This window comes from Takifugu flavidus, chromosome 5 (assembly GCF_003711565.1).
Source record: "Takifugu flavidus isolate HTHZ2018 chromosome 5, ASM371156v2, whole genome shotgun sequence".
NCBI classification, from domain to species: domain Eukaryota; kingdom Metazoa; phylum Chordata; class Actinopteri; order Tetraodontiformes; family Tetraodontidae; genus Takifugu; species Takifugu flavidus.
The window spans coordinates 4,217,172-4,231,210 of NC_079524.1; the positions used below are offsets into that span (position 1 = coordinate 4,217,172).

The following is a 14,039-nucleotide window of genomic DNA, read 5'->3' on the forward strand; positions in this document are numbered from 1 at the left end:
GATGGAATGAGCTCAGGTCAGACACAACATAACTGGGAGGTACTAGTTTGTCATGTATAGACTTTTAATGACGAACAAACGTTTTCATTTACAGATGCATGATTATTGGTGGCATAAACACATCATCGCCTCAGAATTCTAAAGATTGCTGGGTCATAATGCACAGCCTTCGTGGCGTTGTAACCCTACGTGAGCTTCCACAGTGACTCTGCAGAATGAGGCAGCAAGGTGTTGTCGTTCTTTCAGCCGGCGAGAAGACAAACTGCGGATCCCCAACGGCTGGCTGTGTCACCTGGCCCCCGAGCTCATCCAGCAACTCTCCTCGGACACAGAAGAGGACAAGCTCCCCTTCTCCAAACAGTCCGACGTTTTTGCTTTTGGGTGAGTCATTCTCTTTGGAATAAAGAGAAAAAGTCTCAGGAGCATGTCATTGTAGATGCTTTAGATAACAGACTTCAAGCATTCTGAGTGCAGGATTCACATCTAAGAACACATTTTGCGCCCCGCTCGAGTGCGTTGTGGCCTCGTTATACGTGCAGGCGTCAACAAAACCTCCCAGAGTCATCGCCAAGTGAACAGGCCCCCGCAGTCTGATTTTCAATGAAGCTGATTAAACCTTCCTGGCTCCTGCTCCTCCTCTGCAGCTTCATTTGTGGGGGTGTTGACTTTTGGGACAATTACATTTTCAGATGGTCCGTTCTAAAGGGAGGACGAGAGACCTGGCACAGTGTCCAGATGCTCCGTCAGCCCTCCTGTTACCTTGAGGTGACCCTCGCGGCTGTTTTACATATTCATCAACAATCAGCTGTCGGTTTTTACCCTCCACGCCTCTCCAGAGCTATTTTTACCCCTCTCAAACATGATACACAAGAGCCGTAGGAACTCTAGCGAGGAGACACGGCGGTTTCGCCCTTTTGCTTCTTGAGGGTCAAGTGGAGACTCCGCCCATTGCTTTTTAAAGTTTAAAACATGTGGGTGATTATTGAGCCACGTTCATTCCCTCTTCTCAGCACCATTTGGTACGAGTTGCACGCACGTGAGTGGCCTTACAAGAGTCAGCCGGCGGAGGCCATCATATGGCAGATTGGCAGCGGGATGAAACCAAACCTCACCCAAACCGGCATGGGGAAGGAGATATCGGTGAGTTTCCCCTGGTCTTCCTCTGACCTCCATCAGTCAGCTGGGTAGTTTAAGGGCTGTGTGCCAGGAAATAAAGGGCAGCACTAAGAAAAATGTAGTAAGACAGTAAAGGACAAGAAGGAAGAGGACAATGGAAAACACCAGTGACAATTATTAGGAAGCCATCAGGAAGACACCACAAGGAGGGAGAAAATAAAAAAATAACTCCGGTTTTAGCACAACAGTGTTTGTTAAAGGTCAGGCGGCACTTTTAGGGAATTTCAAGTCCAGGTTTAAGTGAGAAGTGTTCTAAGTTGTGTTACTGTAGTCCTCTGTGAGCACATGCTGGACCACTAGTCCAGGCTGCAACGTCAAATGGGAATTTATTCCAGCGATTTCATGTCAGCCTTTGCTGTCTGAAAGTGTTCAGGCTGGAAACTGAAGAGAAAAACAGGAAATATTTGCTCTGTTTGTCAAACTGTGTTTAATAATTGCTTTAATTCTCACTCCCGTGGCCTCCATCACAGCCTCTAACTGTGTTTGTTGATTCACTTTAATGGGCCAAATTCCTGTCACACTCCTTCAGGATGAATGTATTTATTTTGATTTCCTTTTTTTTAAGGACATTCTACTCCTTTGCTGGGCCTACAAACCAGAGGAGCGGCCCAGCTTCTCCAAACTGGTAGATTTACTGGAAAAGTTACCCAAGCGGAATCGCCGCCTTTCCCACCCAGGACACTTCTGGAAGTCAGCTGAGTATGTCAAATGAGTTAGGGACACAAAACGGCAAACAGTCAGCCATTATTAGAAGATCACTTTGATAACGATCACAAATTTGGCCGCTAATAACAATAATAATAACCCACCGAGTCCATTTGCCAGCCCAGTGGTGAAAACTGTGTTTTCATGGAATGTTGGCATGTTTGTACAGACTGACTGTATCTGCCCCTGGAAGCAGTTGGGACTCCTTCTCCTTTAATTTGGTATCATTCAGAATCATTTCTTTTTTTTGCTTTGCTTTGATCACTCTTCAAAATTCGACCTCTTTCTTTGATGTTATCTTGCCTGTAACTCCTCACTGATCACGAACGTGTCCGAACACAAATGTGGATTTAAAAAAAAAATTTTTTTTTTCACGTTTTGTACCTTTTCTTTGCTGAATGAATGTAACTGTTGCGCATCAAGCATTGTACATTTTCACTGTCTTGCCATTTCTTATGTCTGTCGAACATGTGGACCATTTTGTCAGCGTTACCTCACGACCGTTCATTTGTGTCTCTTCTGTTTGTGTTGGAGAAGTTGTGTTTTTTAAAAAAAACGTTTTTTTTGTAGACTATCATTTGAATGTGTACATGATGATTTTGCAGTTTGCACAAGGAGGTGCTTTGACTAAAACTCTGAGCAACCCCGGTTTCCTCCATTAACTTGTATTTACCTTTATTTTCAGCAGCTACTGATAAAATACTAAGTCTTATGACTGCTTGGCCAGTGCAGTCGTCGACTATTCTGCACCCGTTGCTGATTAGTTACGGGCTTAAAGTTAGCTGGGGTCGTTATGATTGGATGATCAGAGTCTGATAACTGGAGGACGACTTTCAGATGTGTGGAAGGAGAGAAGCATTAAAAACAGGGGGAAAGCCGAAACACTGCATTTATTCAAGAGTTGCAGTGTTGACGTCAACATTACATTAAAGTAACGTTCTTCATGTTGAACATGCAGCATGATTTAACGTTTGCGTTCCTCTATTTAAAAAAAAAATGTAACAATTGATTCCAAACTAAGTTTTGGAGATTGACTTCAATGAATGGGATGTTAAGAGAACAGATAAGAGAAGGAAAACTGCTGATGTAAAAGTACTGCCGCTACTATTATTTGCAAAGTTTGACATTTAGCTTGAATGCCAGATTACTTCAAGAGACGAGTTTAGCAAATGTCACCCACGAAAATATAGATATTGTGCTATTTTTCATAAAACAGCAGCGGCCAGAGTCTGTGGCAAGTTTGAGCAATGATACATTTTGATTGAGAAGAATGTTTAATTAATCCCATCCAAGGACAATCAATCACTCACGACATTATTCGGAATCACAGTGGAGTTTTGGATGGCACACATGGTTTTTTCCTTCGTTTTTATTTGTTAAACTTGAAAGATTGGGACATTATTGTTGTGACAATGTCTTTTTTTTCATCCTATCTGACTTCTCATAATACTCAGTCTTTAGGGGACTTCAGTCACTCAACACTGACTCACGTCCTCCAACCCAGCCCGACTTGTTTCCACTCCCTGACGTTTCGGTTGCAGGTTCGTGTGAAGCTGCTTTCTGTTTATGCTTGGTTTGTTAATTTATCCATCGTGTCCCATTAAGTCATCAAAAAGCTTTAAGGTCATCAACTGAACATCAAAGATGCTAATAGGGTCATTTCCACCACGGGCGTTCCTGGTAAATGCGTTTAAATGTTGCGCAACAGGTTAGACCTTTCTGCCCCCCGGGCAAACTGCCAAAAGCAAAGATCGTAGCAAAGAAACCAACGAGGCGGCGTAACGTTCTAGGTAAACCCGACTTGGAGAAGCGGCGTCCGCTAGGCTAACACCACTGTTTTGCTGGGTTCCACGTCACATTCCGCTCGGTTTAGACAATTGGCATAGAGGAAACCTCAACCAGAGGTTTTTGTAAATGGCCGTTTGGGGGAGGTTCCTGCAGTGGAAAGGTCACTATTGTTCGCGACGTGATAAAAAACCTCTGTTGGGCCTCCACCTCGCTCTGTTGCATGTTTAATTTTATTGACAAGACCCGTTCTTCATCCGAACAAAGTCCAGCCTAGTGAATTCTGTTGGTCTGAGCCCCCGTTGATGCTCCGCGCTGAACAGACATGACGTAAACTTGACTACCACACTGCTAAAAAGGTCAAAGGGAGCTCTGCATCTTGTCTGTAACAAGATATTGAATCAGAACTCTGGCTAAACACTCCTTTTAACATATGAAGTACATATCAGGAGAACTTCCCAGGCCGGGTTTCTACTCCATGACCTATATCCTGATATATTTTAATGTAAATTTCATGTAACAGACAGCTACTGTGAGTCACTTTGTGAGGAATTGGGAGCTGTTTCCACCTCATCACACGTGTGTTGCTACCTGCTTTCATACGATCTGCTGCTGTTTTTGGAGTCTGTCTATTTTGAAAATTGCTGGAATTCAAATATTGTAACTGGATCATTTATATTTGTACTGTTTACAACTTTCAAGTGCATGAGATGGACTATTAAAGATTAATTCTTGTAATGAAAAAATATCTACTCTCTATAAATATTTAAAAAAAAACAATGTGAGCATTTTTCTCTTGAACCTGTCGTCCTCTGAGCGCTTTGATCAGTCGAACTCTGCAGAAGCTTTCAGCAGCTTCGTCTGAGGGAAGGATCGTTTCGGAATATTTGGAGATGGTGTAAATGATAAGCAGAGAAAGAATTTGTGCACGTGCCGGAGGCGGCAGGACAACGCTCGCCTCTGGCCCGATGTTAGTGCCCGGCGTTCAGGAGAGACTCTGCCGTGTTATCGATAATCCGTGTGACCTCTTTATTTCGAATGTACAAATTGTGTTTTGGGGTTTTTCTTTTTGTCATTCCTGCTCATTTCAATTTCCTTTCCGCCATTTTCCTCCTGATTGCATTTGCCGTTGATGCTGTGTTGTTTCTTTTCCTGGATTTCGTCCCTGTATTGTAGATGATAGCTTTAAAAAGCTTGTATTTAACGATGCCTTATGCTCCATGGCTTAGTGATGAGTAGAGTTTGATCACGGGCGATTTGATTTGCACTCATCCTTTAACGTGTATGACAATAAAAAGATGTTTTCATTTTGGATGCTTTCTGTTTCCTTTATGTTATTCTTTCTCTTTATCCATATTTGCCTTTGGTTGACTTTTATCTTTAAAGGTTGAATCTCCCATTGGGGGGTCCATGTTTCCGCCATTGTGAGTGGATCATATTTGGTGTAGTCGTGCCGTGTTTGCCATTCAGGAGTCACCTTAATCACCCGTGGGAGCAATTTTTATCCCCTAGAATAAAACTGGTATTCTGGGCAGGAGTCTTATTAACACGATTCCAATTTTAGCTCATCGCTACATGTAAATTTCTTACCATCTACACCAGCGAATCCCTAATGGGCGTTTAGTTCATTAAGGGAAATGTTTAGGCCGTCATTGTCTTGTCTTCACAGCAGGAATGTTTCTGGTTCCTGACAAAACCTTTGGTGGTGCCTTAACAAACGGAGGCAAGAAAAAATTTGTAGTCATGTGACCCGAGGGTGAGAGAGGCCAGTAAATCGCTTGTTGTCCATTAGAATGCTGAACATACGTCGGCTGCTGCGACTTTGTTCCTTTGTTTAGAAGCTCCAGCTCTTCTCTCACTTGGGGAATGTTCTCATCAGAAACACAGAGACGACCACGGGCGACGCCATTCCACTGGCCGCCTCGCAGTCTGACAATTTAATACCAGGAGTTATTGTCTCACCAACAGTATTTGCATTTATTGGTGTGTTTAACGAATCAAATAATTATTCCAGGCGCATTTATCCGCTAAATCTGCGTTAGCCCACGAGTAATATTCGACCATCCTCATTATCGTGCGATGATTTATCCAATGCGCTTATGAGAGAGCAAGCAAAAGAAGTGGAAAGCACCCGAAAGTCATTTAAAAAAAAAAAAAATAGCCACTTTAAGTCCAGACTGAAGCACTGAAGCACGGAATATCCACATAACCCAATCTCAGGGAGCGTGACGACACTCCAGGCGTGAATGTTGGGTGCTTTTTCACATCTGGGAGAGTTAAACTCCGAGCAGCCCGGGGCTTACCTGGGCTTGACTTACAGCACGCACACACACACACGCACGCACACACACACACACACACACACACACACACACAAGGAATATGACTTTTGTAACATTCACCAAATGTAGGTATTTATATTATTATATGGAATGAAGCTAATCCAGAGATTCTAGATATGTTTTAATGATTTTGCATTTTAAAAAAAAACTTCTGTTTTTATGTTTTAAACAACATAATATAGTTTTGCTTGAATGATATTGGTAAAATACTCTGGTCCAGATGCAGGTGACCTCTTACGTCCCTGTTTAAGATGAGGTAACGACCCCACAGAGAGACCAGGGGTGTTATTGCACAGGTATCTGCTCTATGTTAGCATCACGGGGGAAGCAGCTTTGCTCGGTGACAGTGTGATGGACAACAGAATGACCAGTTTGTGGGGCGTCGCAGGTGTACAACAGAAGCCTTTACAAACCGCCTGGCACCTGCCCGGTTTAGTCAGCCGCTGCTAACTGATTGATTCCCCGCAGGAGTTAAAAGAAGGGGCAATGGCGTGAAAACAGTTGGCAGAGCGGGTACTTCTCCTTTCGTTCCTCCCACGTGTGAGGATAAATTTATCCTGTGATGTTGAAATCATCAATGAAATCATGTTTTTTCCAACTATTTCCGAAAAGTAACCACTGTTGAATGACCCACCCAGCGGAACTGAGCGTGACTGACGGTCTTACAGGAACTTGAAAAAACCCACAATAGCCAAATGTGTGAAAATGAAACTGAATCTTACATAATAAATCTTACATAATGCCTTAACAACACATCCTTTCCACTCGCATTTCCTGTGATGATTTGGAGGAAACGGAAGGATCTCATTGGGGCCCAGGATTGATAAAAAAACTGACCGTTTGCAACTCTTATCAAGGCCATTATTTTAATTCTTTACGCGCCGCAGCTCAGATCAAACGTGCACTGAAGGATTTTGTCTGCGTGTGCCTGTTAGCTGCGCGGGCAGCTGCATGGCTCTGTGCTGACCCGGCTTGCAGTTTAATCTTGTCTCTGTTTTCTCCCCCCCCCCTTCCCGCTCCAGGCTGTAACAGCGGCATCGATGGGACAGCATCTTTGCGTGAAGCTCGTCCGTCCTCAGCTCTGCTCACATCTGCTCCGCTGCCTCCCTGGCCTCCCACCCACCTGCTCTCACCCCACCTTGCTTTCACAACATGCACTTTTCCTGTCTCTCCTGCTACGACGCACACACTCCATCTTTGCCCCAAATGCCCGGTCGGACCCTTTCGGTGGCAGCTATCATCCCCCGCCCTGCCAGAAAGGGAGAGGCGCAAGCCGCAGACTTTCAAACAGAGGCCTTTTTCTCCGCGAATTGCCTGAAGCCTTTCTCCAAACCGGCGCCTGTTGTCTCTCAACAGGTCTGCAACATTATTCATGTCATGCTGCAGCTCATCTTGTGCTTCAAATAGCTTTTTATTTGTTATCACGATGGTAGATTGCGTTGCTTTAGTTTGTCATATTTTCTTGCCCAAAACTGAAATGAATAATCACCGATTTATTTTGGACCCAATGTGTAGATCAATAGATCTAAATGCCCCTTGAAGAATAGACATTCTTATCCCTCTTAAATCTTAATGGGGTCTCCATGACGCTTTTTGCATGCCTGCCTTTTATTCATTTTACGGATGCAGGAAGTGAACGAGCTTTCTTGTCAAGGTCGGCCACGGTGGCGGTTTAGGCAATGGGAGGACTTGGTTAAAACTCGGTAAATGCCCGGATCATCACCTGTAGGGTTCTTTTTGTTTTTTGGGGAGCATGTGATTACACCAACATTTAAAGACTATTGCCTTAACTTCACAAGTGCCATAGTACTTTGTAGCTCTGTAAGTTTCGTCAGGACAATTTGGATGCTTGCACAGAAACCTGTAACATAATTTAGCAAGGGAACTATCAAACAGCCTCCCCCAGATGGAAAACTGATGCTGCCCGGATCATTATTGCATCATCCTGTAGAAGTCGACCATTGCTCGGGTTATAAGAAACGTGATGTGAAAATGTGAAGCCCTGACCACTTCACTTTTCCAAACATCGCATTGTCATTTAACCCCAATAAAATCGAAGTGCAGCCCAGGAGATGAGTCTAAACAGAATGGTGGCAACAGCAGCCTGTGCAGCAAACAGTGGCTATGGAAACACCAAAATCTGTTTCAAAACAGCCTTTAAAATATCATTTTAATTGGGAGTAAAAACCCCTTTTGGGTGCATTATTGCCTTTTGCAACAACGTAAATCTTACAAATTTTTTGGGAAATGTTTAAGGTGAGCTTTTGGCATGGTGTTTCCTGTGCGTGCGTGCGTGTGTGTGTGTGTGTGTGTGTGTGTGTGGCTTGAACTTGAGAATTTCCCATGCCAAAGCAAGCAAGTAAATCAAAATCACCTGATGTGTCATCACCTAACTGCCAGGACACATCAGTCAACATCCAGTTCCAGGACACATCTATCAAATGAATGTGGAGAACGGGCACAAAACTGCACAAAACTGCTGACTGCTGGCACGAAACCGTGGGATATGTGAGGCAACAGCTGAATGTTGACGTTTGGGAAGCAGGAGGAACTAACGATCGACGGGGTGGCTTCAGGTTCTAAAGAAACTGACGCTGGTTCTAATGGAAGCTTGTCAGAACAGGCAGCAGGTTGTCGTATTTGTTTGGTGGCGAGCACATGACGCCAGGACGCAACGTTCTGCTGGGTCCTGCCATCCAGGCGGATGCAGCTCCACCCGAGCATGGCTGCAGACCAAGTTCCCCTTCTCATGGAGATGACGTGCAGTTTCCACTTCGCTTGGCAACACTTTTGTTTAAAAGCTTTCACGTGATTAAAATAGAGGCAAATGAAAAGTTAACAGCTTATTATTTGGTTAAACGCTTAATTATTTTTTAAGATTGGCACCCACACCGGTACATGACACAGAAATACGTTGTTTTTTTTTGCTTTTTAACCAGGTCCAGCTTGTTTGAAAGAGCACTTTGTTAACAGTGAAGATCGCTGTGTGCAAAGTTGATAGAAGTCAAACCTGTTTTGAAGCATTTCTTTGAAATATTTCATCAACCTTCCACCCTACACTTGACTAATAAGACCCTGTTGAGATCAAACGCTGCGTAGATGAGAAAAAAGTTGTTTCTCAAAGGAAGAAAGACGCTGTAAATTGAGCAACATTTTCAATTCTTCTGCTCCCGTGTCGATCGATGCCACCCCCGGTTATGAATAACACACCTCGAACCACCTCGTGTGTTACTGGTCTGTGAGTATGAACACACAATTAGTGTTTAAATGGTTCCTCTGCCATTTGGTGCGCAGAAAAGCCCAGAAAATCCCCACAAGTTCCGTAAACACTGAAGAGCTTGTCATAAAATTCTGTTGGTTCTGTCCAATCCGACTGCTTAAGGACTTGAGAATGTAAAGGATAGTGGCAGATGCAAGCAGCTGTTTGAATGGGGAAGTTTCACATTAGCAGAGGATGAAACCCTACACCCTGCCTTGTGTTCCTGCTTTGTTTTCAAACTGTATCACCTCTGGAAACACATCTTCCTCCATTTTCCTTCTTTGTTAGGGAACTGCTTCAATGCTACAGTCATGATGCAAATATGTGTACTTGTTGGTGTAGGTCCTCCATCACCCAGGTGACAGTAGCTAAGTGCTTTGGTCTGGGGCATCCTTATCTTTGCTCTCCCCTTAGTTGTTTTACCAGACTCGAGCTGCAGGAATTTGGACGAGCTGGAGACTTTTCCATGCAATTTCAATTCCAAAAATAGTGTTCCGGAGTCACAGCTTTTTGGACCCCATGGAATACATTTTGTTAAAAAATTCCCATCCGCATAATCAAAACCTCATTTAGACTTCGCCCTGGTTGCAACGATGAGCAGGTGGGACATCCCAAAGAGAGGCCACGCCCAGCTGTGCTGATCTACCCTCTCAGGTGGTCGGGGTTTGGTGTTCCAGCGTAAGGGTTTGAAATGCTTTAGCAGAAGGAGCCTTTTGGATGAGGGTTGAAATTCCTTCCAACAGGAGGGCATCCAGCTGCCCTGGATCAAAGCACAGCATTCTTCCCAAACAGCTTTAAGATTCTGTCTGCTTGACGTTGTCCACATTTTAATCGGGGGGATTATGTCGCTCCAGCTTGAAATGGCATTTGTAAATTTTTGTACAGCAAAGTTTATAAAGACTTTTCTACCCTTCCAGAAAATGATTTACTTTCTGCTGTTGAACTGAATGTCAGTTGACTACAATTTGCAGGCCTTGTTATAGGATTTGTGCTTTTTTTTGTGAAACTCTTGGGTTTGTTCTATTGTCCAGAATAGAAAACAACTTGTCAATAAAACTTTGAGTGAGTCATTTGACATGGTTTGTCTGGTGGGATCTGCTCTAATCTGATCGTACAGGTGCAGGTACTGACTACAGTAAACATCCATTCACCTTCCAACTCGACCACTAACTCAAACCTTCATCACAAATGACAGCGTGAGTCTCCACGTCAAAACAAATGAACTTTTTTAACTAATACAAAACTTTGGCCCTCACAAAATAAGCGAAAATGTACCTATTTGTCACCAGTCATCTAACACAAAAAGATATCAGACCCTGTGATTGAAATCCCAAAGATGGAGCCCCTTCGCCTAAAGACAAAACCACAAGTGAGAACCAAATGATTGCATTTTCTGAGGAGCGTTTTGAGTCTTGTCAGCTGGGACTTGGGTAAAATAAAATAGTTTTTCTTACAACGCCCGGTTTGGTTGCCACAATTGTCTGTCTTGCATTAACAGCTACACTTGGGCCATTCTGCCTGCGAACATGAGAAGAAAGTACATTTCAACATATCGACTGTTGACAGATCACCAGGATTTTAAAGAAACAATTTGTGGCGAGCCTTCTGTGAAATGAGAAGTTAATCTGGTTAAAATCTCGTGATTTAAAATCTCGTGATTTTAACCACGGAGAAGTAAAAAAGTCTAAATATTGATCATCTATTCTGACCAAATGATGTCTTTTTTATTTCTGTCTGAGGCATTTTGCAACACTGGTTATAATTCTAATACTTCCTTTTTTTTGTTTTGAAATTACTGACAAATGTCTCCTAAGGTCATCGATCACGCAGGAAACATAAAGAGATGCTACTGACAGGTGCATCCCGGTATTGTCACAAATGTGAGTGTGTTTCATCTGGGTTTTTCTGTTTTAAACTTTGTTGCCAAACTTGATCTCCTAAAAAGAAGAACTTTGAAAACTGAAGACTTGAGACAACAATTAGTTGCGACACAAACAGCAAACCGGTTTTGGGGGTTCTGGATGTGTCTATATTCATTATCTACATTATTTACACCATTTGTCTAGTTATTGACACCCAGATACCAAATTCCTACTTTGATTGAGTTTCTATAACCTATTAAAGTGGAGGACACTCGTACGGGGTATCACCGTTGGTCCCAAACAACTTTGGTTTGGATTCCTTTTTCCTTTTATCACAAACATCCAAAGGTACAGTTTGCTTTCATGTCCTGATGTGCCCGTGGGTGTTGTTCTCTCAAAAGAACCTTTCATCTGGTTTTCAGCGTATTTGAATATTTTTGCTCCAAAATTAAACAAAATAAATCTGGATTTTGGTCTGATAAAAAACAAGGATTGAGGTGATCGGCTCTTTTACAGGACCCATAGTGAATGTTTCTTAGAACCTCTTCAAATCAACTGGTTACACAGATGACTAAATTCAGGAGGCTCCCCTGTAAAATAATGTATATAGTGTGTCTACCATCACCGGTGTCCTCAGGGAGCCTCAGGTTGGAATCACCTGCCTCTTTGACTTGGTGGTTGGGGTTGACCATGGGGCTCTGATGGGGTTCACCTCTGAGTCAAAATAATAGAATTTCAAATGCTGTGTTTGTTTCAAGGACTGTCTTCGTTGTGCCTTCCCAGCTTTTGTTAAAAGTTCACTTAAGTTCATTTAATCCAAAATTGTCACTCCGCCGTTAACGGCGATCCAGATTGCTAAGTAAGCCACGGCTCATTGAGCGTAGCTCAAACTCCCACAGCAGTCGTTGTCAGAAGCTTTCTGGATTATGTGAGGTGAAACAGTGACGGGCCTCCGAGCTTCTGTCAAACTTGACCTTTCAGGGAGTGTGGAAATCATCCGCCATCATCGCCCACGGCAACAGTTTTGACAGGGTTATGGCAGGTGACAACGGGAACAAAACCCACAAACAAAGACGTTTAACAGAAATATGATAATGAATACGCACCACTTAATTTCCAACTGGGATTCTAAAACGATTACAGCTGTTTGCTGGAGCCACTGGGATTGTTTGCGATATGGCCTCATGAGTTGGGGAGGAAAAAATAATCCCTTTTTTTATTTGAAGTTTTTGCAAAACTAATTTAAAGTTGGATCCATCGAGCACCAATAGGCTCCTGCTTTAATGGAAGCATTATTTTGCTTCAGTGGAATTTGGGAGAGGACTTTCAACTTACGGGGCAGTTAAATACGCCTTGACAGGTTCATTTTAATGTGCCTGATTAAATTGCGTTCACTGTTGGTAGGTTGGAAATCTAATGATCATGCGCACTCTGGAAAGACAAATCACAAAGGAACTGGTGTGTTTTTGCATGAGCTTTGGAATGTCATGACATTGAAAGATGTCAAATGACTCTATTAATAAACTGCATTGGCACCTGTCGTTCAACAGGTAGAGGAAAAATGTAGTCTCTCCGGCATGTCTGCCTCAAAATTTGCATTCCTGTAAAACACCCCCACACGGATGTGAGGAGCTTTGCCTGGTTTAGGAGCTTTGCCTGTTGACTCAGCTCTTCCCTAAAAGAGGCCGGTACAGCATCTGCATCACTGTAACAGCTACACCGACCTTTTCCCACTCAACTGGGACGGAGTCCTACGGTCAAGAGGCTTGACAGTTTCTGCCACAGGGTCGAGCTCAGCCCAGAACACGAGTCTGTCCTCTAGTGGGCCCACGCGGAAGACCGAGACCTTGGGCTCGATCTTCTACTGCTAAGCATCAAAGATCTTCGTGGAGAGACCAATCTGTAAATGTATGAACATTAATGATTGATAGCAGAAGTAAAACATATTTACATATGAAGTGAAACTTGAATTAAGAATTATCGATCTGAGTCGCTGACTGTAATTTTGGTGCCAAAAGCACCTTTATCCACCACAGGAACTCTCCTCCAAAAACATTCCCTCAACCTGAACGTTGAAAATGTGGTTGGGAAGGACTGGATCTCTAGATTGGTCGGGCTGTGTTGGAGATTTTATTTCATCTCTTCGTGCTTCATTAAAAAAAAGAAATGAAGCTCTGGGAAGTGGAGGGACGATAAGGACCGAGCTCTTTTGAGCTGATTTACAGTGGAAGAAACGACTCGACACAACCGAGTCCATGTCAGAACAGGAGTGAAGATCTATATTACAGGCGTTTGTAGAACATCTGAGCTTAGCTTTACACACCGTGCAGTAAAATGCGATTAGGTCTGGATAAAATATCCCCCACATGAAATTACCCAGCAGCATTTCTGAGGGCAGGCCGCACAGGCTGCCGTTATCATCTTCAACCGTCTGCTGTGCTGAGAATCAAGAAAGAAAAGGAGGCCTAGTGTTTTTCAACACATTTTCACCTGATGATGCAGTTGAAAACAAATATGGCACATTTCCATGTGCCGAGTTGCCCTCAGCTCCATTCAGGATTTGGCTCTACAGCGACCTTTTTTTCACATCTGTCTTTACATTGTTAGTTACACAAAGATCCCAGAGCCAGCAGAGTGGGTGTTTTCCTTTCAAGTGAGAGATATTGCATGTAATCTCCCCCCCAGTTCACATTGGCCCAGTGGTCCTGCAGATTTTCAGTTTGACCCAGGGAGCTGTGTGGAATTAACCCAGATGTTACGTTTTGGATGTCATCAAAGTTTAAACTTCCCTCTTGGCCAAACCCTTCTGGCTCAGTCATGAATAAATTCAGTCTTTTCTCATTTTATCGTCATTTTTCCCACACCGCATCTTCGATTTCAAATTCTCAAGCTCAGACAACCTTGAAATCA

The 14,039-nt window shown here is 43.3% G+C and overlaps 1 protein-coding gene across 3 annotated transcripts in view; it reads left to right on the forward strand.

The window, feature by feature from the left end:
- Positions 1–10,342, forward strand: part of ksr2 (kinase suppressor of ras 2) — a 54,864-nt gene extending 44,522 nt beyond the window's left edge. For 2 of the 3 annotated variants that reach the window (XM_057034017.1, XM_057034015.1), the window contains 3 exons: positions 247–381; positions 1,011–1,140; positions 1,742–4,978. In XM_057034017.1, the coding sequence (XP_056889997.1) occupies positions 247–381; positions 1,011–1,140; positions 1,742–1,888 (412 nt within the window). In that variant the 3' untranslated portion in view covers positions 1,889–4,978. Of the gene's footprint in view, positions 1–246; positions 382–1,010; positions 1,141–1,741; positions 4,979–7,030 lie in introns of those variants that run through there. The other variant, XM_057034016.1, reaches the window with a different exon arrangement.
- Positions 10,343–14,039: the final 3,697 nt, after the last annotated feature.